Source organism: Cydia amplana, chromosome 1 (assembly GCF_948474715.1).
Source record: "Cydia amplana chromosome 1, ilCydAmpl1.1, whole genome shotgun sequence".
Lineage (NCBI taxonomy): Eukaryota > Metazoa > Arthropoda > Insecta > Lepidoptera > Tortricidae > Cydia > Cydia amplana.
The window spans coordinates 23,608,694-23,636,439 of record NC_086069.1 but is presented as its reverse complement, the minus strand read 5'-3'; the positions used below and the strand labels follow the sequence as shown (position 1 = coordinate 23,636,439).

Below are 27,746 nucleotides of genomic sequence, written 5' to 3'. Positions count from 1 at the left end.
TGCGAGTTAATTTCGCTATTCGTGAGAACTATAGGCCTCCTGACATAAATGTTGCGTGTTTGATTGGGCGTTTAAGAGTACTTCAAGTTAAAGCGTAAATGTATATTTTTCTAAAGAATCCCTTCTAAAGTAAAATTCTTATTGCGTTACTTGAAAAATCTATGAATTTGTCATTTTTGTTTGTCAGAAACAGACAACATTTAGCACAGTTTGCTTAGTTCTATGGATTAGGGGGTTAAACTCAAAGTTTTTAGTAAAACTTGAAGGCCGCTATAAAACGAGAAGTTTTCTTTTCACAGGTCGATAATGAAATTCCAAACTACTCAAGACTTTTGACTCCGAACGTGCTCGACTCAAACATAGATTGGGATCAGGTGAGCTTGCATAGCCTGTTAGATCTTCCTTCTCATATGATCATTGTCTGTCACCCTTTGTCATCAAGTGACTGATTGGACTTAATCAGTATTTATGTTTGTCATACTATGCCGTACGATTAAATAAATAGATCAGTGTCTAATATAATATAACAGATAAACAATACTAATATATATTGTATGTTTAGGTATACGATATGTCCGGAGCGGCACTTCGTGAGCTGAACGAGAATCTGTTGTTGTCCTTCAGCGCACACGCACCTAATATAGTCAATCTCTACCACCAGACGACGCCATTACCCACAGGTAATTTGGTGTGCGCTTTCGTTTTAAGTCAATGCATATCGTTTCAACACAAAAGCTAGTGTTTTTATATTAATTAGAAGATATTACGTACAGATATGTACGTAAAGTTTCTTTTAATTTACTCTAATCAGGTTGCCACAAATTCTTGACATTTTATTGTAATGAACATCCATACATATTGATTGATACGAGTATCTGTCTATCTAATACCTTTAAACGAGCAATTCTTGCATATTTATTTATCTAATACCTTTAAACGAGCAATTCTTGTATAATTATTTATTTATATATTTATATGTATATATATTTCGGGGATCTCGGGAACGGCTCTAACGATTTCGATGAAATTTGCTTTATGGGGGTTTTCGGGGGTGAAAAATCGATCTAGCTAGGTTTTATCTCTGGGAAAAAGCGAATTTTTGAGTTTTTATATGTTTTCCGAGCAAAGCTCGATCTCCCAGATATTAGAAAATATATGAGAATTCTTTTGTTTCCCCAGTATTTTCGACTCGCAACCCGGGTCCGAAGCCAATGGCTGGTGCCTGTGTCCCCGAGCCGCTAGCATGCACTTGGAACGTGCGCTGGAAAGTGTCCGGGCACTGCGGCATCGCGCCCGCAGTCTACATGCTGGGCGGGCCGTCCGTGCTGCTGTATCTCTTCGCCAGGGTAATGTACCTTGTGCTTGTGTTTATAAGGTTCATTTTGTAATGTTCGTGCCACAAGCGCTACCACCACTTGCGCCACTAATATTCCGGTCACAGTATAGCATATGTCCATATGTGCATAGCAGATCACTCAACAACCTGGGTCCGAACAGGTCGAGAACTTAAAGGAGTCAATACTCAAAGCCAATTTTTTTCATACAGGTAGTAGAAATGGAGGCGAGCGCGGAAGAACAAGCGATGGCATTGGGAATAGTCCTTCGCGTATGCCGCGCTGACAACAGGCTACGGTCGGCATTGCACGGCGCTGACGGCTTGGAACTGTTGCTGCGAGTGTTCGGGACGCCGAAGTGCCGCCTCACGCGCCGAATGCTGCAGGTAAAGACAGAAGAACAAGCGATGGCATTGGGAATAGTCCTTCGCATATGCCGCGCTGACAACAGGCTACGGTCGGCATTGCACGACGCTGACGGCTTGGAACTGTTGTTGCGAGTGTTCGGGATGCCGAAGTGCCGCCTCACGCGCCGAATGCTGCAGGTAAAGACAGAAGAACAAGCGATGGCATTGGGAATAGTCCTTCGCGCATGCCGCACTGACAACAGGCTACGGTCGGCATTGCATGGCGCTGACGGCTTAGAACTGCTGTTGCGGGTATTCGGGACGCCGAAGTGCCGCCTCACACGCCGAATGCTGCATAAAGACAGAAGAACAAGTGGTGGCATTGGGAATAGTTCTCCGCGTGTGCCGCGCTGACAACAGGCTAGCTCGAAATCTTCAGCGCTGACATTGCATAGCGCTGAAGGTGTCAAGCTGCTGCTGTGAGTTTTGTTAGTTTATATTACTAAATTGCGCGTATTTTCGCAGGTGATCTTAGAGGAAGCCTGCACTAGCCGCGTGTTGACTTCCACTGGAGCCGGATTGGTGGTCAGCGGTGCTGACGCGGTGGTGCGCGAGCCGGCGTTACTAGCGCTACTAGTGCAAGCCAGCCGCCATCTTGACACGGAGGAGGTATGTAGAACTGAACCATGTATCTAGATATCTGCGATTTTAGAGGAAGCACTAGCCCTGTGTTGAATTCCACGGGAGCCGCTTGAGTGATCAGCGGCGCTGACGCGATGGTGCCCGAGCCAGCGCTACTAGCTGCTAGCACTACTTGTCCAAGCCCAACCGCAATACAGAGGAGTCGAGTGTGCGTTAGATGTCACTTGTGACCTTAGAAGAAGATAAACTTCCTGTGCTGACTTGCGGTAGACGTAGCCTAAATGGTCAGTTATAGCGAACTGTCAGCCCTTACACAAAAAAAACAGCCAAGTGCGAGTCGGACTTGCGTTCCAAGGGTTCCGTACATTAAGTCCGACTCACGCTTGACTGCACATTTCTAATATGTTTTCCTGTCATCTATAGGTAAAGAACTATTTAGTGTATATTTTTCAAAATTGTAGACCCAGTTGTTTCGGACATAAAGAGGGGCAATGGTCGGACAGACAGACAGACAGACGTACGAGTGATCCTATAAGGGTTCCGTATTTCCTTTTAAGGTACGGAAACCTAAACAATAACTTATCGGTGGCTTGCATTATTTACACCGTTCTGTTGTTACTTGTTATCCAGGAACTGGAATGGGAAGTGGAGGGCGAGCGCATGCGCGGCTCTCTCTGGGCGCTGACGCTGTGCTGCATACGCTCGCTGCTAGAAGACGCGGCCGCGCGGCGGTGGCGCGCCTTCAACCAGCAGCAACTACACCGGCACCATCTACTACGGTTGTTACTGGCTGCTTGCAAGGTACAGCCAGCTGCGAAACTGCATGGACACATTTTGAATGGATTCATTCTTAAGCCCCGTCTCCATATCGCGCGGCAAACCATCGAACATTGGCTCGCGCGGCAGCCGCGCGCAATGGATACCGGGCTGCCGCGCGAGCCAATGTTCGATGGTTTGCCGCGCGATATGGAGACGAGGCTTTAAAGAGCCCAGCACTTTTGCGGCTGTATGAATGTACTAGGTTGTAGAGACGAGACAACCATCGACGCTCGGTAGATCAGACTTACAAGCTTGACGACAATGTAGATACCGCGAAGCACCATCGATGCTCTACAGTGCACGTTACTATGCGTGCTGTTATTGAGACAGGTTCCAATTACAAGTGACTACGACACACTCGGTGCCTGAACACGGTTTACGTAACAAATGAAAAGCGAAAGACCTCAACGCAGTAAAGCTTTGGATTCCTCCGAAAACGGTGCCGTCATATTACGGCCGCTATATAGCGTTGACTGACGTCACTAGAACGTTGTCTATGTAAACAAGATGGCGCGGTTTCCTAGACGGCGTTACGTTACGTTGATTGCCAACGTAACGTAAGATGACGGCCGTCATGACGGTGTCGATAGTTTCGTGAACGTTTTATTAGATAGCGGTGACGCCATTTTGGAATAAATGACACGAGATTTGAATAAGTGATTCCGTACTACGATTATTTTCCTCTTCTGATGATATTTCATCCTCCAAGTAAATTATAGATGATCAAGCAAATCTTGTCAGTAGGAAAAGGCGCGAAATTCAAATTTTCTATGGGACGTTATCCCATCGCGCCTACATTTTTCAAATTTGCCGCTTTGATCTTGGTGGATGACGGTGTGTTATGACGCCGTGGTACTTTCCACATGTCGCCACCGTAAAGACGGCCGTCTTTTGCTGCCGCTATATGACGGCCGTCATATGACGGCACCGTTTTCGGAGGAATCCAAAGCTTAAGGCTTTGAAAATAACGAATGCTGATAAGGCTTGTGATTAAATACCAGGACTTTTTCAGGAACGTTTCCTGAACTCAGAGGACAATCCGAGCCGCAGCCCGGACGCGGCGGGCGCCTGCCTCGTGGGGGTGGTGGGCGGCCTGCTTGGAGCGCCGCCACTCCCCTGCCATCTGGCGGAGCTGTGCGACTTCCTACTACTGATGCACCAGGTATTTATATTATACTTGGTCAACCAGATCTTGACAGTAGAAAAAGGCGGCAAATAGGGATGTTGACATGAATCGCGAATATATAGCATGTTATGTTTTTACCATAGCAGGGAATATTAGAACGCGGAAAATCATATTTTGCAAGTGTAAATATGCGTAATAAATGAATTAAAAGTAATCAAAAGTATTTAAAATAATGCCCAGTATCACGTGACTGCAAACGCCAATCGGAGCGCGTGACGTAATCACAGTGGAATCACCAAAGACAAGTTATAAAACCTGCCTAAGTGTCTACAGATTATCGTACCGAAACGCGATCTTGGTGCGGTGCGGCGCACGAATCGATAGTGTGTAAGGTGGTGCGTTAAGGACGCAGCTATAAGTTAGAGCGAGAAAGAAGGTCGCTGTCCGATGCGGTAGTGTGTTAAGGCTTAAAAAAAATTGTCAGTTGCCATATAAAGAATTTAAAAAAATGACTGACAGCTGTTTGTTTAAAACGCCGTTACGTCATCAAGGTCACGTGACAGTTTGGAGCGTTTAGGCGCGAAATTTAAACACGAAACTTATTATACATGTTTTTTTATTCAAAATTAATGAATATATTTTTTTAATATTTTTTTCTGTAATTATTACGTGTCTATCTACAAAATGAAACCAGTTCCAAAAAATTGTCAACATCCCTATTTGAAAAATGTAGTCGCGAAGGGATATCGTCCCATAGAAAATTTGAATTTCGGCCTTTTTTTACTGACAAGATTTGGTTGACCAGCTATATCTCAGGACCGTGTAGCTTGCCTTCCGAGGATACGTGCTGGGCCGAATTTCTTATATCTACTTTTAAGGGCATTTTCACTTAACTGTGCACCTTTAACGGCCAGTTAGCAATCGTTACAAAACTGACGGTCAATGTCAAATCCCATACATTTTGTCAGGAATGTAACTGTTAGACGTTACTGAAACACGACTGAAGTCGCGCTTTAAAGTGCACAGTTAAGTGAAAATGTCCATAAACTTTATTTAGGTCTTTTAGAATTAACCTTGATTTCAGGGTTCGAAAGGATAATTCTCAATGATAGTTATCCTGATAATATTCGCGATAATTATCGTGATTTTTATGCCTGATAATTATCAATTTAATAATAACCTAAAATTCAAAACCTAAAATATAAAAAACCCCCAATATTTTTTTTACTGTCAAAGAATTCAAAGAATATAAATATAGCACCATCCATACCTGGGATAATTATCCGATATCTATCAGATAATTATCGCGATAGTTATCAAAGTTCGGACCCTGCTTGATTCAAAGAGATTATCTGTCTCCCTAAACAATGAGTTATAAACGGGGTCCCGTTGTTTCCCATATAGTTTTAAGCCATAATGTATTGTTTGTCATATTATCATTAGTCATAAAACTGAAACCGTTAACATTTCAGGATTTTCGTTAGGTTATCCTATAGATAGGTTAGGTTAAGTTAGGTTTGTTTTAAAGTGACACGTTTCTGAACCAAATGAATTATGACTAACAAAAATTCGGGCAAACAATGCATTATGGCTTAAAACTATTTGGGAAACATTAGAGACCCGTTGTAAATATGTTCTCAAAACCTTATCTTTGTCACCAGGCTAGCGACACATTTGTGACGCATTCGCGGGCGAACTTCTACTTCCTCCTAACGGCCGACACCCAAGACACCAGCGAGTTCATGGTGAAGGCGCGGCGGCGCGACCCGGAGCCCGAGATCACCAACAGCGGGAGTCTGCGAGAGGAGGACAGCAAGCTGATGAAGGGTATCATCAACATGCAGATCAAGGAGGGCAGGTTAGTGCAAACAACTACTATTGTTCGTTTGCTTTTTTGTTTCTATTGTTTTTGCATGTTCCTCCAGGCGGTCTAGCATGAGTTGCGCTCTTGCGCGCGACTTCAAGTATGGACTCGCGCGCGAGAACGCAACTCATGCTAGACCGCCAGGTTCGGTGGGTTCGTTCACGAAGACGCGTGCTTTGGTTCGTATTGACGTGCTATTAAAGGTTAGATTTGATAAAGCTGCGCGTCATCGTGAATGGCATAATCTATACCTACTTTTAACTGTTCAACACAATAACTCAACTTAAATTTCCTAGTTTCTGCATGACATGTCTAAATGACTTGCTTGTCTACAGGAAACACAATATCTCATCCACATCAGAGAATTCGGATTTAAATATTGGTAAGTTAATTATGTATATTTACTATGAAAAGCATAGAAGGTAGGATCCTATAGAAGTGGTATACGCGTGCCTCCCTGAGGGACAAAACATAGGCAATGCGACACAATAGTGCCAATAGCCAATAGGCTCCTTTACAGGATAGGCCAGCGCCGGCCACTCCAAGGGACGCAGCCATGCGGTAGAATGAGATAGCAATATCACTTGCTCCCTCTAACGCATAAATGCGTCCCTTGGAGTGGCCGGCGCTGGCCCATCGTATAGAGGAGCCATATGATTGGTCGAATTTACTTGTTGCCGACCATTATACATACTAAATTTACGATGGGGAATAAAAAAATGTGATACTGTGACAAGGACAAACAATAATAGCGCTTTCGCTGCTACTCCTACTGAAAGATACATAAGACTATCCCGTTCGATCTTTTCCCCCACCCCTCATGCCAGATCCAGTTATATACTAGATTCATGATTAAAAGCGAGGACACCCGGTGACATATATGACATTTCGCTAAATAAAAGAACTGATGAAGATTGACTTCCCTCCCCTTCAAAGCGTAATTATTCGAAGCCAGAATTCAACTCGACTTTTTTTATGTGTTGATTTCCGGTTCGTTTTTAGAAATGAGCGGCGACATGATAGACCCCGTCGTGGAAAACGAGGGCGGGCCCGACGACGCGCTCAGCGGGTACATAGTCGTCGACGTGGACGATGTAGCACACACGACCGTCGAGATGTACTCCAGTGGCATTTACCACGAGGTAAGCACTCGCTGACAACTCGAGAGACTAATGTACCACCATCATCGACTGGACCTGGCCGAATTGGCTGCCTACCAACCGACCCGTCCGAGTGTAACGTTTGTTGGCACCCGACAGTAGCTGTGCCTTAACTTTTCGATGTTCTATTTTTTTTTATTCGGGATGCTTACTGCCTAATATACATAGGTGGATGGACTTATCTACTAGATGCAAATTACAAGCTTCCACATATATTAATGCTAAATAACATAAATATAAAGGCCTCGAAATAGCAAAATATTACACTATATATGTAGTATTCATTCAGGTTAGAAACTATGAACGCAAACTTAAGTCGGGTATCGTTAACTATTGACAATAATATTTTTAACATTATTAATCATACTATGAAACAAAATACTCTAATGTAATGGTTTCATTTTAGATTAAATGAACCTTGGTGCCATCCGTTTTATTCGTTCGAAGCACGTCAAAATCCAGTATTATTGCAGAAACGAGTCCGCGCTGGCGCCGCTCCGGGCTGGACGGCGTGCGAGGGTCTACTGCTTCTTCTGCGAGACGCCATATTACTGCTCTCCGAACACGACTTAGCACAGGTAGGTAAACTTAATATACAGAATGTAGGTATACTTAATATTTATATACAACAGGTATACACTCAGTTTTAACTTGCTTCCACTTTAACACCTCTTCCTTAGCTACTTGTATACTATTTCGAAAGCGTTTACGTTTTTTAAATATATGTATTTTATTTTGTTTGTGCTTGTAAAAATATTTATATTCTATTTTATCTCCTCTATCATCGTGCCGCCCACGATACAAAATTATAGCCAAGGAAGTTTGAATCTTGTCGTATTTTCAATTAGGGCGAATTTCATTTGTTCAATAATTTTACGAGGCAAATGAAATGCTACCTACTTTGTTATTAATTAAGGTTGACGTTCCATCGAAACTGAGTGTACATCCTAATGTACATTGGGCGGGACGTGACTATACACAAAAACCACCACTATTAACACTAAAGTTACTAGTTAGTTAGTTAAGTTGCCGTGCGGCAAGAAGATGTTGATACAATTCCTCGCCAGTCTGCCTATGACCACGAACGTAATGTCACGTTCGAAACGTCAGGCCATAAATAAACGTAAGTCTTACGCAATTAAGTCCCGTGGTAGTTATAAAAGTATGACTAAAGTTACTCTCAATATTCTCATGTAGGCGATGCAAGGCGCTATACAACCCGAGGCGCTGGTCGTGCTGGCCAACCACCGCGACGCTGGTGTGCGCGCAGCTGTCCTGCGTGTCGTCGGCGCGCTGCAGCGCCGCGGCGTGCCCGCGCTGCAGCCGCGCACGCCGCAGAAGACGTACCTCTACCGACATCTAGCCAATCAGGTAACCGGACCAACCAACCAGCTAATAACCGTAGTCTACTAGCGCAACGCAGTTGTAAGTGATGCCGTGCTGTTGCTGTGTCTGATCGTGACATCATTGGATAATATACTTAAGCATTACGATCCTTCGATAGAGGTTTATGGTCTTGCGAGAGAGCTGGCAGACCAGTCATTATTTAAAAAAAAGCATTAGTTTAGCTACAAACCCAAAAAAAAAATGGTTAAATTGAACTGTTTATACGATAACGGTTTCACTCACTTGAATTTTTAGTCGCTATTGGCGACATGTTTCGGGCCCTTCGGGTGCCTTTCGGGTGCTTGTTTCAGTTTAAAATATGTCTCACGAAAGTTTAATATCGATTATGGTTAAATTGGTTTTAGCCTGCTGTAAAATAGCTCGAGCTTTTATTGTATATAATATATTTTTATAGGCTCGCGTCTGCTTCCATTTTGCCGTCGATTGACACCTACTTATACTCAATGTTAAAGCTAACTATGATTATAAACCCTTGGTTAATTTTGCAGATAGCCTTGTATCCGAGCTCAATAGAGCTAGCGGCAGCGTGTGCCGCCCTTGTCACCAAGTGCGACGTGCCGTTAGAAGACCAGCTCGAGGTAACCTTCAATACCTATAATAATATAATCCATTTAGCTCAAAACGTGTACCGGATGCATTTGCTGTTACAAGCGCGATACGGAATGAAAACCCACTCTTAATCAGGGATGTTGCGAATATCCGCATCCGCAACCGGGGAACTTCCGCATTATTTTCAACATCCGCATCCGCTTAAAATTGATGCGGATTTTAATGCGGATGCGGATGTGGAACAGGTCGGTACAGGAACGTCTTAGCATCGGCGTAAGTGCTAGACTGCTAGGTAATTTAGTCATTAGCCAAAAAACCTATTAGAAATGAGCAGTCAAGCGTGAGTGGGACTTAATGTACGGAACCCTTGGAACGCGAGTCCGACTCGCACTTGGCCGGTTTTCTGAAATAAAAATTACTAAAATGTAATATGTATTTGACGTTTTTATGTAGCTACCTATCTTGACATCCGCATCCGCGGATGTGAGCCTTTAAAAATCCGCATCCGCATCCGCGGATGTCAAAAAATCGGCATCCGCAACATCCCTGCTTTTAATAATGCAATAACTATCATGACACAGTCAAAAGTAACGCAATAGACATACTACATCATATCCATCACCTGAAAGATATGACCTATAACAAAATCCAATTTTCATCAATTGTCATAATCCAGGACGACATCTGGGTGGACGTTTCTCCCGAAATGCTACACTGCGCAGCTCCGCTCTTAGCAACGCTGCCAGCCTGCCTACATGATCCACCGCTTGCGCATAACGTGTCTCTACTCGTCCGCCGCATTATCGACAAGGTAAACTATACTCTGTGTCGCAGGAATAAGTGTTCCTTCAGCTCAGAGCTAGTAGCTGCATTACTGACCTGTTTACACGATCCAGCGCTTTTTACGTGTTGGTTCGCCGTGTTATTGACAAGGTGAACTATGCACACTGCCGCAGAAATATGGCTGACTTTAACTTACAGCTGGTAAGCTATACTACTAAGCGCCACTTGCACCATCCCACTAACCCGGGGTTAACCGGTTAAACCGTTAACCCAGTGTCAAATTGTACTAGTATCCACGGTAACTCCAGGTTTAACCCATTAACCCCGGGTTAATGAGATGGTGCAAGTGGCCCTAAAGAAGAGAAGGAAATTATGCGCGTGCAATAGATATAGCAACAGGCGAGTTAATGTACGAAAATTTATGCGGAAAGCGTCTCTTCTTTAGCCTATACACGATCTTGCGCTTACGCTCAATATACAGCCGTGAGCCATGTCGTCGAGGAAGTGATCTGTGCTTTATGACGAGAATATAATAAGGCTCACTTTAGCTTTCAACCAAAGGACTCCCACTTTTGAATAGAGGTCTCCTCTTAGAGTCTGTGCGGAAAGAGAAGAGTCGTGAAATGTATGGGATCCAATACATTCTACGACTCATCTCTTTCCGCACAGACTATAGCGAATTATTAACCCCTTACTTTTTTGCACACAGGGTTCCCTGAAGCTGCTTTCCGAAATGAGCGTAGCCGAGGTGTCCGTGCGCTGTATACGCGACCTGGGCGCGACCGCGGAGTTCAACGGACGGGCGCTACTGCTGTCCGACATGGGGGCGCTACTCGCCAAGCTCGCGGTCAAGGCGCTCGAGTCGCACCACCACATGCAGGTACTGTGTGACTCCTACACACAAGGTTCCCTAAACCTGCTCTCAACATACGCGTAGCCGAGGTGGCCGTGCGCTGTATAAGCGGCCTGGGCGCGACTGCGGAGTTCAACGGACGGGCGCTACTGCTGTCAGACATGGGGGCGCTACTCGCCAAGCTCGCGGTCAAGGCGCTAGAGTCACACCACCACATGCAGGTAGTGTGTGACTCCTACACACAAGGTTCCCTAAACCTGCTCTCAACATACGCGTAGCCGAGGTGGCCGTGCGCTGTATAAGCGGCCTGGGCGCGACCGCGGAGTTCAACGGAAGGGCGCTACTGCTGTCAGACATGGGGGCGCTACTCGCCAAGCTCGCGGTCAAGGCGCTCGAGTCGCACCACCACATGCAGGTAGTGTGTGTCTGTGTGTGTGTGCGAGAGAGAGGTTGTGTGCTACACACAAGGTTCCCTAAACCTGCTCTCCGACACACGCGTAGCCGAGGTGACACAACAGACGATCACTGGTTGGCATATAGACGCAAAAATAGAATGCAATATTATTTTATACGAAAATGTATGATTTTTAACCTGCCAGACGTAAACATGCTAGACCTTTTGATTCAGAGGGCCCTTTTTGAGGGGAACTTTTTGAAGCGAATACCACAGCCAGGCCTTCGGCTCTTCCGATTCTGCGGGCTAAAAGTGATGTCTCGCGTGCGGGATTTGGCCGGGGGACCGTAGTTTAAAGACTAGTTCTAGCGGATATTAGATGAGTTGTTTATCGTCCACAGATAATCACCGATATGCATCATATGCTGACATATGTGGAACTGACGGCCGACAGCGAGAACGTATCGCGAGCCGCACGCGCTGCCCAGGTATACAGAATTTGCACTTTTGAATATCATCCTTATAGCACGCATCTAGGGAGACAACGGAATTATTTGTACTACGCCGACGGTGTGGTTTGGACGAAGTTTTGGCTACAAATTAAGTTGAAATCGTGGCCACATAGTGACACTTTCTTTATTTGACCACAGATTTGACTAAAAGCTAATTTATGGGACATAGCTGTCCCAAGAAATATGAAAGGTGAGATGTAGATGTATATTTTTACGTTTGTATCAAAACGGCGTTAAACTTGCAGGTGTCGTTGTTCGTTGCACAACTCAACCACTTGGACATAGCGAGCCGCGCGCGTCAGAAGCATAACAACTACTTCACTAATGGTACGTTCTGTAGCTGTTCTAAATTCCATTGTGAAAAATACACTCAAGGCCACTGTATATTGTTATGATTTTATGTCAAAAACTAAACATAATCTTAGTAAATGATTCAACAGTTCTCTCATCAGCGGTGTCACTGGGTACAGAGGGGATATCCCAAACGGAACTGGAAGCTCGACATTTAGCCACCGTCACTGCGGCGGTCAACTTCTTGCAGGCGCGCTCGCCCGTGCTGCCGCTCCACTCCGAGGGCGAGCTAGTGGAACAACTACTAGTCATGCTTATAGCCGGTAAGTCACCTAGTGAATCAAACTCACTTACAAAAACAAAACGAAAACGCACACAACATTTTCATCTTGTCTAATAAAGTAATAACTTATCACGAGAAGCATTGGTAACGACAGTTGGCCTGAGAGCATCTCTTTACCTTTGGTTTCCTAGGAAAGCGGTGCCGTCATATAGCGGCCGTAATTTACGGACGCAAAAAAACGGCAGTCTTTACGTTGACGACATGTGGAAACTTCCACGGCGTCATAACACACCGTCAAACGAAACGTATCCAGGAGAGAATTTGGACGACCTTGATTTAGCTTTTACTAATTTACTTCGAGGATGAACTATCATCAGAAGAGGAAAATAATGGTAGTATGGAAGATTATTTATTCAAATCTCGTGGTACATTTGGAAGGTGGATTTGAAGTTTTCCAACTGCTACGCTCCTAGTCCAAGACAGGAATATTGAGGGTAGACTGTAGTCGACCGTTTGGTTGCCCAAACTCCAGTAATATGTTTGTTCCCAGCCGTGAGCGGGGGTCTCCCAACGCGGCGGGCGTGGTGGGCTGGCTCCGGCGGAGATGGGTGGCTGCGGGCTCTACGAGAACTAGGTTTATTTTTACCACTTACTTTTCTAAACGTTTTTTCATAATTTAATACACAATGTACACAAGTAACTGACACTTCATATCCCTTCTTCCCAAGCCGTAAGATCTTGGTCACAATTGGTCAGTATGGATATTTTGAAATTTTGTTAACAATCCTAAGGAGAATCACTACAATTCGTAGGATTTATTTAAACTTTTATTTAGACTGATTTAGAAAGCTCTTTAATCAGACCCCAGATAAATCGGCTATGGAACTATTATTTATTGTAAGTCATGCATTTGCTCTCGAAAAGCACAATTTAGAATTACAGGTTGTGACGTCGGTTCTATTTATTTTTTTATCTAGTATGGTGGGTGGGTGCCCCAGCCCCGGGCGCACGCGCGCTTCAACCGCACCTACTGCGCGCACTGCACGCCGCTCCACACGTGGCCAGCATGCTCAAGCCTCCACCACCTTGCAGAAAGGTATTCGTCCTAAAATACTCCTGGTTAAGCAGTCATCACACTGTTGCAGATGCGTACGCCGCTCCGGTGTGTGAGCGAGACAGCGTGCATACCGGTAGTATTTATGTATGTGCCACTCCTACACCGGAGCGGCTTGCGAATTCGCTTCAAATTCAAATGTGAAGACCATCTTACGGTCAGTTCGTGTATCCTACCGACTGCGCCAGTTAGCCTATAGAATCAGACAGAAAATAATTTGGTAAAGTATGACGAAGACATTTTTATTATGAGAAAAATAACTGATTACCTGATGAACATATTTACGGTGCCGAAACCAAGTTTAAAAGGAAATAATAATCTAGTGTCGGACAGAGCTAACTCTGCGTGGCCTTTGCAATGACAAAGTGTGAATATATCACGTTTACAATAACACTTCCATACTCTGTTACGTTAAAGTCGGTGCAGGGTTAGCTTAGACAGACTTTACCAAAAGTTTAAACTTTACTATTCGTAGCTTGTAAAGAAATACGATGACAGCACTTTTCATAATCTTGGTCCGAGTATTTTTTATATGTAAGGCCGGCCACACACGCTAGGTTTTGCGTGTCGGTTTTGCTTGTGCAAGAAAAACCAACAGGCACGACCGAGTTCCATAGGGCACACACACGTAACGACAAACCTGCACAAACTCTCAGTTCAAACTATCATGGCACCGGTAGCGGTGGTTGACGTCGACGCAATAGCGCTATTAGGTTTATATTTCGTCAGCCATGCACGCATACAAACCATGAATCCACTCCACACTTAAAAAATAATAAAACTGGCCAAGTGCGAGTGGGACTCGCGCACGAAGGGTACCGTACCATTATCTATAAAAACGGAAAAAAAATCATGGGAGCCCCACTCCGACTGGCACTTGGCCGGTTTTTTAGTATTTGTTGTACTAGAGGCAACAGAAATAGATCATCTCTGTGAACATTTCAACAGTCTAACTAGCATAGTTCATGAGATACAGCCTAGTGACAGACGGACGGACGGACAGTGGAGTCTTAGTAAAGGGTCCCGTTTTACCCTTTGGTTACGGAACCCTAAATATCTACTAAAAATGCTCTACAATTGCATTTCGTTTGCGAGACGACATTGTTGCACAGTGACTTGCGACCTATCCCCTCGGCAATCACTGGATAACTGAAGCCTATCAAGCCTGCCAGCCACACACGTTCAGTTATGCCTGCGCAAGCGGAGTGCGCAAGCACAACCGACAGGCAAAAAATATAAATTTTGATATTTTCAATTTTGCTTGCGCAGGCAAGGAGTTTGCTTGCGCAGGCAAGGAGTCATGTCATACACACGTTCAGTTATGCCTGCACAAGTAAACTGTGCAGGCATAACCATCGGTTATAACCTAGTGTGTGTGGCCGGCTTAACAGTTATCATTTTATAATCAAAAGCATATTTCCCATATGTATATGTTTCATTATTATGCTATAAAGTTACTTATGTCAGTTGGCAGTGTACTTGCTCCTGATGTTGCGTCACATGCACGCGCTAGCCGACAACGGCGCCGCGGGCGTTGAACTCGCCATCACAGACTGGGCGCGCGGCTGGTGCGTGGCGCTCCAAGATGGGCTCGAGAACAGGCTCGGGGCGGCGCTGCAGGACGAGGCTGCTGCCCTGCTGAGGGTCGACGAGGAGCGCTGGGCCAAGACTGCCCACAACCACAACGCTAACATTGGCAAGTAAGTACCAGGGCGGGAAGCTCGAAAACACTGAATGGCCGCGCGGCTGGTGCGTGGCGCTACAAGATGGGCTCGAGAACAGGCTCGGGGCGGCGCTGCAGGACGAGGCTGCTGCCCTGCTGAGGGTCGACGAGGAGCGCTGAGCCAAGACTGCCCACAACCACAACGCTAACATTGGCAAGTAAGTACCAGGGCGGGAAGCTCAACATCGTTTCTTCTTCAGGTTCCTCCGCAACTAGTGAAGGTTAGCAGTCAGCTCCGCATATTTTTGTTTGTCCTTGGCGAGGCGAAAGAGTTCGCAACCACGATTTCCTTCGACCGCCATCTTTCCTTTTTCCAGCGACCTTTTCAACATCACACAATGGGCGCGCAGCTGGTGCATGGCGCTCCAAGATGGGCGCGAGAACAGACTCTAGTACTTAAGTTTATAACATAGCCTTTTTTTTTTATTATTATTATTATTTTACCGTATACCTACACTCAAATTCATTACCTATATGGGGTGACCAACTATGACATCATGGACCGCGGGCAGAAGGGGAAGGGGGTACCTTGCCGTAATACAGTGTACACTAGTACGGAGGGTAGCTTGCTTTCGCTATACCTTGCACATCCATACAAGTACTCGTATAAATATATCTATATGTATAGCAATGTACCACACCCGATTTTTGTACCTAAGTTAAGCTCCTATGTAAAAGTAAGCAATAAATAAATTGATTGATTGATTGATTGATATACAGTATAAACACAACAAAAGACAATATTTTTCCAATTTAGTCTCAACAAATCATTTTTGCTTCAGAGTAATCTTCAGCAAGGAGTCCCTAGCGGCGCGACTAACCGAGTCAGCAATGGCAGCGACGCGAGCCGTAGTGGACGCGCAAAACGGAGAACGCAAAGCGTTCATGGAAGTGCTCCGGCGCTCGCAGTCCTCTGGAGCCGTCGCCACGAGGCGCTGGCAGCGGCTGGCCGACCATCTCACTCATGAGCAAGGTAAAGCTGATCGCATATTGGATACGATTTCAAGTTGCACGCAAACGTAAGATATAAATTCGGAGCCCGGAATTCTCGTAGCATTTTTGAGCTGTCATAGGGACTTCTCGCTTATCGACATGTATATCGATAAATACAGAATACAATATGTATAATATGATTACGAGTAGAAGTAAACAACATGCAGTCTTATCGCGAATGAGCGATCTCTTCGAGATAACCTTTAGATACCAACTTTTAGGAAAATATAATTTAAGTTGGTATTGTAATTTAAGGGTAAATACATACGCTTAAAGTCGTTAGCGGCGCGCCTAACCGAGTCAGCAATGCAACAATATGTTTACATCCATATTTTCTAGTGTTCAGGGTGTTTGTTAGCTTGTAGGTCCGAAGCCTTAAGGAAAGGTGAGGTATTTTTGAACATTTTTAACCATGTTTGATGAAATCGGAATTTTTCACTTTAATTTTTGTTTGCAGCATTATGGCACGAGCCGGAATCGTACCCCGTGTCCTGGGAGCTAGACGGCGCGGAGGCGCCGGGCCGCGTGCGCGTGCGCCTGCGCCGCGCCCATCTCGCGCTCAAACCGCGCTTCCTCAAGCCCAGTCACCAGCACAAACCCGGTGAGTAGACTAATTCATGAATATTACAGTCACTTACGCGAAGGGTGACAAATGTTAGTGTTAGGAGCATGACTAAAGCGGTTTCGACAGATATCCCTGCTCACTATCCTGCGTTCAACGGCAAACTAGGACCACAGAGTACCTAAACTATCCAAAGTGTATTATGCCAGATGCCAGAAGACAGATCGTCTGGTCGCTCATAGGGCTGTCGAAATGATAATAGTTAAGCGACCAGCAGAAACGCTATACAGGCACCATCGTCATCGATTTGATCAGATTATTGTCCAATGTAACTCTAATAATGTTTTCTATTAATTTTGTGTCGCAGTACTGGCAGAAGCAGCTGCGTACAGCACAGTCCATCTTCGCAGCATCACGGGCGATGCTGGAGGGTTCCGCGGGGGGCTAGTAGCTCGGCTCCAGCTACACGAGACCGTGGCGCACATGGCGCGCGTCACGCTCGTCACCGTGGCGCGAGAGCGAGACGGCGAGCTGCTGCTCACCGACAGGTAACAGGAAATATCATAATCGCCATAAGCCTTTTCTTCAGCGGCCTTGGAATCGGTTTCAGATACCAGTGAAAACAAAAGGGTCCTCCGCACTCATAGTATCCCAAATTTATTATTGGTTGAACGCTACTTGAATCTTGATCAAGATCTGTCAAGATCTATTAGTAAAATACAAGCATCAGGCAGTTCTGGTTAATACTTCTTGGAGAATAGTACAACTATAGACAGACGATAACGTAGGGAGAGTGAGTGATTATAGACCGAACCTACGAAGGGTATTTCAGTTGAGTGCAAAAAACTTTGTTGTAAGTATGCTGGAAAAAAACGTTGTTGTAAGAACAGATCTTACCCAAGCGTATTGTTGTCATTTTGTGGTCCCTGTCTACTCTCTTGGATTGCAGAAAATAGCATTTTACGTACGTTTGTTTCTTTATTACAGATGCATCCACTTCGTTCCGGACTCGCTAGGCGACGCGGAAGGCGAGGAAGCACTAAGCTGGGCGCTAGAAGACGTTCGTCATGTCGCCACTCGACGGTGGTGCCTGCAAGAACGGGCCGCGGAACTCTTCCTAGCCGAGGGCAGGGCGTGGCTACTAGCGTTCGCGGGGAACGCAGAGCGGACCGCTTTCCTACAGCACACCGCCAAGCACTTACCCACTAGGTAAAGCTTTGGATTCCTCCGAAAACGGTGCCGTCATATGACGGCCGTCATATAGCGGCCGCAAAAGACGGCCGCCTTTACGGTGGCGACATGTGGAAAGTACCACGGCGTCATAACACACCGTCATCCACCAAGGTCAAAGCGGCAAATTTGAAAAATGTAGGCGCGATGGGGTAACGTCCCATAGAAAATTTGAATTTCGCGCCTTTTCCGACTGACAAGATTTGCTTGATCATCTATAATTTACTTGGAGGATGAAATATCATCAGAAGAGGAAAATAATCGTAGTACGGAATCATTTATTCAAATCTCGTGTCATTTATTCCAAAATGGCGTCACCGCTATCTAATAAAACGTTCACGAAACTATCGACAAGGTCATGACGGCCGTCATCTTACGTTACGTTGACAATCAACGTAACGTAACGCCGTCTAGGAAACCGCGCCATCTTGTTTACATAGACAACGTTCTAGTGACGTCAGTCAACGCTATATAGCGGCCGTAATATGACGGCACCGTTTTCGGAGGAATCCAAAGCTTAAGGTCCCTGGGCATCGGAATATCGCATACCTGTTGCATACTGAAGGTGTCCCCGCTTCGATCGCGCCACAACTCTTTTATGGTGCGTGTGCCTCGACCGTAACAGCGATTGCGCTGAATTCTGGCGGAAGGGTTCTTGTTTCGAAAGTTTCGCGGCAAACTAGAATCCGAATCAAGAGCAGACGATTCAACAAGCTACGCCATTCTGTCGTATAAGTACCTAGAGTTTCGTTTTAATTTTATGAAATTTGAATGTATGTTTGTCTACAACCATGCTGACTTGGGACCATTTCGTGGCCTATATTATGTTGTGTTACGTGTTGTTTTGTTCTTTTATTTTGCCAAGAATAAACGCCCTCTACTCTACTCTAAAAGGTCTCATAACACTCATATGTCATATTTATTAATAAATAAGATATTAAACTGTTTAGACGACATCGGTTTCACTCACTTGAATTTTTAGTCGCTAATATGTAATAGCGACTAAAAATTCAAGTGAGTGAAACAGTTTAAAATATGTCTCACGAAAGTTTAATATCAAATAAGATATTCTCGACTGGACGCTGGAAGAGGTCCAACACGTCGCCCGCCACTCGACGTCTGCTTACTACATAAAACGGCCTGAAAAATTGCTCTCCTACCCTGTTTCTAATTGAAGATTTTCCCCAGAATGGAGCCCGAAACCCTATCCGAGGCCATGAACCAATGGCGCAACGGCACCATCACCAACTGGGAGTACCTCATGAAGCTCAACGGCCTCGCGGGCCGCACCTACAACGACCTCATGCAGTATCCCGTCCTGCCGTTTGTGATAGCCGACTATAGTAGCAGGATACTGGACCTTACCGACCCGGCCACGTTTAGAGACCTAAGTAAGCCCATGGCCATACAGAATAAGAGCAGGGAGCAGCATTATATCAACACATACAATGTAAGTACAATAATAAGTCATAAAGCTTACGTTTCGAGTATTTTTCTAACCATTTCAGTTATCTTTTGACGGACTTTCTGTATTTAACTTTGACCATATATTCAGCCCATCTTCTGTTTGTAATATTGGTTCGCCTCAGCGTAAAGCTCAGCGTAAATAGTGCAATGCTTTCCTTCCAGTCCTTTTTCTATACAATGTAATGTATTTATCTATCGAGCGGCCTGATGGGAAGAAGATTGCATACAAAAATACATACATTACATAGATAAATACATTACATTGTATAGAAAAAGGACTGGACATATGCCCTGCCGTAATGGGGTTGGCAACTGTCAAAGATTTGCATAGCTTGCCCCTTTTTCTGTGAGATGTGGCTTAAAAAATTGGCATAATTCTAGGGATTAACAGGGCAAGCTATGATGGCGCCATCTGCTAAATACTTAACCGGCCAACCCCATTCTATCTGTTGTAAACATGTGACTGACCTTCAGGATCTAAAAGCAGCCCGTCGAGAAGGTTGCGGCGCGCTAGCGTCCCGCGAGCCTCATCACTACGCCTCGTTATACTCGAACCCTGGTTGTGTGTTACACTACCTCGTGCGACTGCCCCCGTTTACACAACTGCTGCTGCACTACCAAGGTAAGTGCGTACAGCGAGCTGCATATATGCATTAGACACATTTTGAATTCATTCATTCATTCATACAGGGTGACAAAGTATGGCCCACGAACTGACTGTGGTCTGTGAGGAGTTCAATCCGGCCTGCTTAGGTCTCGTATAAAGTTCGATTTTTTTTTACACAAACCTTCATAAAATATCATCCCATCCCATAGTTAATCTGGTTTTTCTAATAGACAATCAGACTATTTAAGGATATAAACACTCTACGCCACATGAGTTGTCAGCGGCTCAAATTATGTTTCTTAAGCTAGGTTGCACTAATTAAAATTGACCTACACTTTTAAATAATTGGCGACGTTAATAATTATCTTCATTACCTTCCGTTTGTTCCGTGGTATGGATTCAATATGTTTCTATATCGAGGTTCTTGGTCTACAGTGGTGGTGTAATGGTGTATGCTAGATATCTTAGCCGGATTTGAGGATAACGACTTTTGTTTCTTGTTCTTTTGTTTTGTATGTTAGGGTAAGAGATACACTGGTAACTAGAGAAGCATGCATTTATAATTCCGGTTTGACGCAATAGTTCCTTACTGTTCCCTTGTTGATGACAAACCTCTTTGGCCCTTAGACAACAACTTCGACATGCCGGACCGCACGTTCCACTCGTTGGCGACCACGTGGCGGCTCATCACCAACGACTCGCCCACCGACGTGAAAGAGCTCATTCCCGAACTGTACTACTTGCCCGAGCTGTTCCACAACGACGAAGGTAGTACCCGTGTACCCGTACTTGTATGTGACATCTAATAAGGAGCAATACAACTTCGACATGCCGGACCGCACGTTCCACTCGTTGGCGACCACGTGGCGACTCATCACCAACGACTCGCCCACCGACGTGAAAGAGCTCATTCCCGAACTGTACTACTTGCCCGAGCTGTTCCACAACGACGAAGGTAGTACCCGTGTACCCGTACTTGTATGTGACATCTAATAAGGAGCAATACAACTTCGACATGCCGGACCGCACGTTCCACTCGTTAGCGACCACGTGGCGACTCATCACCAACGACTCGCCCACCGACGTGAAAGAGCTCATTCCCGAACTGTACTACTTGCCCGAGCTGTTCCACAACGACGAAGGTAGTACCCGTGTACCCGTACTTGTATGTGACATCTAATAAGGAGCAATACAACTTCGACATGCCGGACCGCACGTTCCACTCGTTGGCGACCACGTGGCGACTCATCACCAACGACTCGCCCACCGACGTGAAAGAGCTCATTCCCGAACTGTACTACCTGCCGGAACTGTTCCATAACGACCAAGGTAGTATCCGTACTTGTTGTTATCAGAGTGTATGGTGCCTTTAAATATACGGAATGCCAATTTAAAATTTCTGTCTATTTATCATTCTAGAAGATTTAAGATAGATATTTTTACTTCGTTATGGCGGGAACACGCAACACCAACAAACCGTGATGAGTGGCGGAAGAAAGGGGAGGCCTTTGTCCGGCAGTGGGGCACGAAATAGGCTATTTAAAAAAACTGCAGTCAAAGTCCTGCTTTGTGGAGACTGCAAAATATAGCGCAGACAGCGCAGTCGTATCGTATTTAGTACCTAATGCTGTCAGTATGACCGAACGATCTTCTGGAGGACGCCAACCTAAATAAACTGTGTATCTCACAGGCTTGAATCTCGGTGTGCGTCAATGCGGCGCGTGCGTGGACGACGTGGAACTCCCAGCGTGGGCGGCCGACGCGCGCCTGTTCACGCTCGTCCACCGCCAGGCGCTAGAGGCGCCGCTGGTCACCGAGAGCCTGCCGCACTGGATCGACCTCGTGTTCGGCTACAAGCAGACCGGCCAGGCCGCCATCGACGCCGTCAACGTGTTCCCGCACTGCGTAAGCATACATAAACAAAAAAAAACACGTTATATTGAGACGGTCGCGTAACAAAAAAAACCGGCCAAGTGCGAGTCGGACTCGCGCACGGAGGGTTCCGCACCATCAACAAAACAGAGCAAAACAAGCAAAAAAGCAGTCACCCATCCAAGTACTGACCCCGCCCGACGTTGCTTAACTTCGGTCAAAAATCACGTTTGTTGTATGGGAGCCCCACTTAAATCTTTATTTTATTCTGTTTTTAGTATTTGTTGTTATAGCGGCAACAGAAATACATCATCTGTGAAAATTTCAACTGTCTAGCTATCACGGTTCGTGAGATACAGCCTGGTGACAGACGGACGGACGGACGGACGGACGGACAGCGGAGTCTTAGTAATAGGGTCCCGTTTTTACCCTTTGGGTACGGAACCCTAAAAAGACGCGTGTCTCAACTCAATCGTCTTGGGACCTAGCGAGCAATTCAACCACTAAATAAATGTATTATTTGCAGACCTACTACGGCTTTGACCCGGAGATGTTGTCGGACGAGGTGGACCGCACGGCGGCGGCCGCCATGGTGCGCACGTACGGCCAGGCGCCGCGCCAGCTGCTGCGCGCGCCGCACCCGCACCGCGCGTCCGACCTGGCGCCTACTACTGACAGACAGGTACAGTAACACTAGGGACGATTAATGTTATTGGGAATAAATACTGCAGTTTCTATTCGGAGATGTTGTCGGAGAACCTGATATGACTTCCACCCTGTGATGTTGTCTCTAGAAGTTGAAGTTTATTTGTTCAATATTTTAAGGCGGCAGGGAAAATTATACATAAGTTAATTTGAAAGAGTTGGCTCATCCTCACATTACATGGCGACCCTGCCGTTGCGGCCTCACTTATAGTATTTTATGCAACCGTTGTTTAAGAGGGGTCAAAAAAGGCGAGTGGCGTGAGTAACAATTTGAGGCGAAGCCGAAAATTGTTAATAAAGACGCCACGAATATTTTTTGACTCAGTTAAACAACGTTGCATACAATACTTTTTCTACGACCAAACACTTGCTTTGAAATAAAATTGTAAATTTAACAAATATTTTTCATTTCATCTAGTGGACTTCTACCTACGGTATCTACCTGTTTTCAATGATTCTTGTGCTATCACTGATATTTCTTCAGGCGTAGACACTAAGTTTTTGTCTTCTTCCATTTTAACTTGAAAGACACACTGTTTCTTAACACAAAAATTAAGTTTTTATTCGACAGGCACAATAAGTACCTATTCATATTCAAGATTCACAATATTCAAGAAGTAGCAAAGTTTAGAATGGAGGGTACGGGCGGGAAAAGAATGAATGAAATTAAAAAAAAACATGTCTATGGTTCACTTATTTGTCAGAGATGACATTCGCACCCATAAGCGAGAGCGAGAAATAGTTATTTGTACAACAAGAGATCAAAGTTTGATATTTCTTCGAGTGCTTATTTTGAGTCCCGTGCAAGCGAAAGATTCTATAATAGATTCACGAGCGTAGCGAGTGAATCTAATTTAGAATCTTGAGCGTAGTAAGGGACTCAAAAGCGCACGAGATGTAAATAACTTTGATCTCGTGTAGTACACAACATTTTTCACCTCAGCAGTGAGAACATATTAGAGAACCCGAAAAATGTATTCCTTCTTCATCACTTACCTCTATTCACTCATGTTTTCTTAAGATATTCCAACAATTAAATTTTCACCTCAGCAGCTCGAACAAGGGTACTTTGCTACTTAAAAACAGTGAGCAAAATCGCATTTTGCTCATTTTGTCCCACTACCAAAGCAAAGTAAAGTTTTGTAGCAAAGTACCCTTGTTCGAGCTGCTGAGGTGAAAAAGATATTTCTTTCTCGCCCTCACTTATGGATGCGACGAACCAAGGTCGCGTTGCGGTGCGGTAGTGTGTTACGACTATAAGGTTGGCAACAATGTATTTCATACAATATTTTTTTAAGTGGTCATTACACGAAGTATCGTAAAAGTGCCAAAAAGATACTGCGTGTATGCACAAATGCTTTTTTTAGGGAATAGACTAAAGACTTGTCTTGACAACTATAAGATAGGGTTTTAAAGATGTGTGCACGACCCTTTAAATGACAAATAAAAGTACGGGAGTAGAAAAAAACCATAACGTAATTTGATTGCAGCCCCAAGTGTGGGCGGGGGTGGAAGGCGCCCGCTGGGGCCGCTACTGCGGCTCGCCCGCGCTCGGCTCGGCGCGGGTGGCGCTGCGGCGCGCGCTGGGCGGCGCCAGGCTGGCGGCGCTGCCCGAGCGCGCGCACGCCGCCGCCGCCGCGCCGCCGCACAACGCGCTGCTGGCGCTGCCTGCCGACCACGGTGTGTATATGTCGCAGTCGGATTGTATAATCCGCCGTATTACATTACGGCTAGCCGTTTTGCAAAACAGGGGCGTTTTGAAATGCGGCGGTTCGACGATTAGCCGGATTGAATGCGGCTGAATGAAAATCCGCCGGAATGTATTCGGCGCCATACGTTCTTCAAGACCGAATGAAGAGCCGTAATGTAATACAGCGAGTCATTAGCCGCCGCTTTGACAGTTTTTAGTTCCCATTTTTAACACTCGTGGCGCTGCCTGACATAACAACAACAAACTATGAAAAACGCTGGGGTGTCCATCAAATCTGGAGTTCGTCGGACTGTTTCTTTTCAAAAAACATTTCCTTCGCAACTTAACTAGACGGAGGATTATACAATCTGACTACGACATATGTCCAGGGTGGCCAACTTAGAGGTATACAACTTTTTTTTGCCGCCATTTTATTTTGGCGGTAAATATGACAGTTATTGCATGAAAATTAGTTTGTGTAGATACGGCAAATTTATTATGGAGCGTTTTACGACGGAACAACGTGTTTTAATCATTAAAAACAATAGAAACATTAAAAGTAACGTTGCCCGGTCGATTAATTTCGAGAAACGGTGACATTGACTGGCCCCCAAGATCGCCTGATTTAACAGCTCCTGACTTTTTTCTGTGGGGCTATCTAAAGGGACGTGTCTATGCTAATAGGCCAACGAACCTTCAGCAATTAAAACAAAATATTCGAAACACTGCCGCTGAGATAACGCCAGAAATGTGTGAAAAAGTGATGAAAAACGCGATGAATAGGGTTCGCATCTGCCATGCTGCTAGAGGTGGACATTTGTCTGACATTATTTTCCATGTGTAATTGCTGACCCTACATATTATATTTAACAAGAAATACTTAATATTTTTTATGTTTTATAGAATAAAATTTCAAAAATAAAGTGTATACCTCTTATTTGGCCACCCTGTACAAACAAACAATGCTAATGGGTACCTACTCGTACCTAGCCACCCGAGGGCCACGGATGAACGCTTCCGACAGATGTATGGCCGACGGTAAAAGCATCGAGCATGCACGTTCCGCAGTCGAGGCGTTAGAAGTATGTAATAATAATCATAGCGTTGATTTTGGATACAAGAAAATTCCTAGCTGAATTTTCTCGAATTATTTCTAAATGTCAATGTACGTTATGTACCTACAATTGAATGTGTGCCGTGGTTCATTGTCTCGCAATTTTATTCTACATTTAATCTCCAGTGATTTTATAATCTACGTGTAATTTGTAGGCGACGTCTCGACCAACTCGTCGGGCGATACCTGTCTAGCTCTGTTATCGTGGGGCCACTCGGACGGCGTCGTGCGTCTCAAGCGACGCCGCGACGCGCCGCTCGAGCCCGTGCTGCGAGTAACCCCCCTCGACCAGGTAATTTGCCAGTGGCATGCGAGTTATTCATTCACAGAAAACTGAGGGCCTAAGCCAAGTAATCGTTGTAAAAAAATGCCAACGCCGCTTCTGGCCCTGCCTAGTGCTTTGTATGTTTATTGATGGTGTTACTAGATATATAGTCTATTGTTTATAGGGTTGCCAGATGGTCGGGATTCGGCGGGATTCTCCCGATTTTTAGCATGTGTCCCGATTCCCGACTTAGTGAAAATTGTCCCGAAAAACAGCATCACGTTATAAAATAATAATTTCAAGTTCTGAACTGTCGTCGAGCGAACCAGCGACCCGCGTCGAGCCCGTCAGCGCGCGCGCGGGGCGCGCTTGGCGAGATTGGGCAGAGCAGCTGACGTAGTGCCAATAATGTATAATATCGTTGTTTTTAATACAATTAATTTTTAATTTGAATAGTTCATTTTCCCGACTTAAGGCCCAAAATCCCGAAAAATTAATATTTTTTTCCCGATAATAGCGCCTTTCGATCTGGCAACCCTAATTGTTTAAGATCTCTGAGAACCTAATAAGCTTTAGTTTTCAACCATAAACGTGAACGGACTGTTTTCAGATCACAGCAGTGGCGACATCGTGCACGTCAGCCTCGTGTCCGGTCGTCATCGGGCACGCGTCCGGACGCGTGCTAGTGCTGCGGCCGCGGCGCGGCGGCGGCGCCGCTCTACGTGCACGCTCGCTCGCGCTGCACGCGCACGACGCGCACGTCACCGACGCCGCCGTGTGCGTGCCCGCCGGGCTGCTGGTCACCGCTAGTGTTGATGGCAAGATAGTGCTGTGGGACTTGAACAAGTTAGTTTTTAGGGTACCGTACCCAAAGGGTAAAAACGGGACCCTATTACTAAGACTCCGCTGTCCGTCCGTCCGTCCGTCCGTCCGTCTGTCCGTCTGTCACCAGGCTGTATCTCACGAACCGTGAAAGCTAGACAGTTGAAATTTTCACAGATGATGTATTTCTGTTGCCGCTATAACAACAAATACTAAAAACAGAATAAATTAAAGATTTAAGTGGGGCTCCCATACAACAAACGTGATTTTTGACCGAAGTTAAGCAACGTCGGGCGGGGTCAGTACTTGGATGGGTGACCGTTTTTTTGCTTGTTTTGCTCTATTTTTTGTTGATGGTGCGGAACCCTCCGTGCGCGAGTCCAACTTGCACTTGGCCGGTTTTTTATCTAGGTTTTTAGCTGCTTGAGTTCATGTACACTTATGTCCGGTATATTCTTGTGTCAGTCACATCTATGAATTTTTAATTTTTTTAATAATCATTTATGATTAAAAAATATCCCGTACAGGCTGACCTACATCCGCACGCTCCCCAACCGCGACATGCTGCCCGTGACGCACGTGGCGATCAGCGAGACGCTGTGCGACGTCGCCAGCGTGCACGACGTCACGGCGCCGACGACCAGCGCGCCCACCGCCGACGACGACTCGTACGAGAAGGACGCGGAGAACTACAAGTCGCTGATACGCGTGCATACGGTCAACGGGAGGTTTGTTGGTGAGTTGAACTTCGTTTACATTTCTCTCACAGACGCTGTGCCGTGGGGACGTGTAAGATGTCACGGCGTTGACGAGCCCGCTGACCGCTCATTCATTACTTGTATGTGGAGGATGTGACAATAACTTATAGTGACTTTTATTTAAACATGATTTGCAATATATGTTAAAATGTTGATACTATTATGATCACGTGCATTGCAGGTAGTGTGAAAGTAGCAGAGCGAGTAACATGCATTTGCTACTCGAACGCGCCGGAAGGCGTCAGCGTGAACGCAATAGCGTGCGGGGACCGTAGCGGCGCCGTGCGGTTCTACAGCGCGTGGGACCTGCGCCCGCTCGGCGTGCTGCCGGCCGCGCACACCGCACCCGCTGCACTAGGCGTAGTCAGGTATTAAAAGAAAATATTATTTTCTCCAATATGCTCGGAAATGTTCACCTTATTGTAGCAAAAATAGTACGGGAAGTTCTACGTTATTGTCA

The 27,746-nt window shown here is 45.4% G+C and overlaps 1 protein-coding gene across 1 annotated transcript in view; it reads left to right on the top strand.

Annotated features, from left to right (window-relative positions):
- LOC134649582 (lysosomal-trafficking regulator) overlaps positions 1-27,746 on the top strand; it is a 73,235-nt gene that overhangs the window by 44,201 nt on the left and 1,288 nt on the right. Inside the window, exons 21-56 of the mRNA XM_063504437.1 lie at positions 300-374; positions 563-680; positions 1,180-1,346; positions 1,547-1,879; positions 2,207-2,350; positions 2,954-3,124; positions 4,155-4,304; positions 5,930-6,126; positions 6,468-6,514; positions 7,135-7,274; positions 7,766-7,870; positions 8,490-8,663; positions 9,188-9,277; positions 9,925-10,059; positions 10,741-10,911; positions 10,953-11,105; positions 11,680-11,766; positions 12,036-12,117; positions 12,231-12,404; positions 12,915-12,998; positions 13,342-13,460; positions 14,946-15,178; positions 15,984-16,174; positions 16,652-16,795; positions 17,124-17,304; positions 17,744-17,965; positions 19,175-19,436; positions 19,928-20,075; positions 20,688-20,828; positions 21,751-21,965; positions 22,459-22,614; positions 24,128-24,317; positions 25,597-25,733; positions 26,317-26,552; positions 27,056-27,264; positions 27,468-27,654. Of these exons, the coding sequence (XP_063360507.1) occupies positions 300-374; positions 563-680; positions 1,180-1,346; positions 1,547-1,879; positions 2,207-2,350; positions 2,954-3,124; positions 4,155-4,304; positions 5,930-6,126; positions 6,468-6,514; positions 7,135-7,274; positions 7,766-7,870; positions 8,490-8,663; positions 9,188-9,277; positions 9,925-10,059; positions 10,741-10,911; positions 10,953-11,105; positions 11,680-11,766; positions 12,036-12,117; positions 12,231-12,404; positions 12,915-12,998; positions 13,342-13,460; positions 14,946-15,178; positions 15,984-16,174; positions 16,652-16,795; positions 17,124-17,304; positions 17,744-17,965; positions 19,175-19,436; positions 19,928-20,075; positions 20,688-20,828; positions 21,751-21,965; positions 22,459-22,614; positions 24,128-24,317; positions 25,597-25,733; positions 26,317-26,552; positions 27,056-27,264; positions 27,468-27,654 (5,768 nt within the window). The remainder of the gene's footprint in view (positions 1-299; positions 375-562; positions 681-1,179; positions 1,347-1,546; positions 1,880-2,206; positions 2,351-2,953; positions 3,125-4,154; positions 4,305-5,929; positions 6,127-6,467; positions 6,515-7,134; positions 7,275-7,765; positions 7,871-8,489; positions 8,664-9,187; positions 9,278-9,924; positions 10,060-10,740; positions 10,912-10,952; positions 11,106-11,679; positions 11,767-12,035; positions 12,118-12,230; positions 12,405-12,914; positions 12,999-13,341; positions 13,461-14,945; positions 15,179-15,983; positions 16,175-16,651; positions 16,796-17,123; positions 17,305-17,743; positions 17,966-19,174; positions 19,437-19,927; positions 20,076-20,687; positions 20,829-21,750; positions 21,966-22,458; positions 22,615-24,127; positions 24,318-25,596; positions 25,734-26,316; positions 26,553-27,055; positions 27,265-27,467; positions 27,655-27,746) is intronic.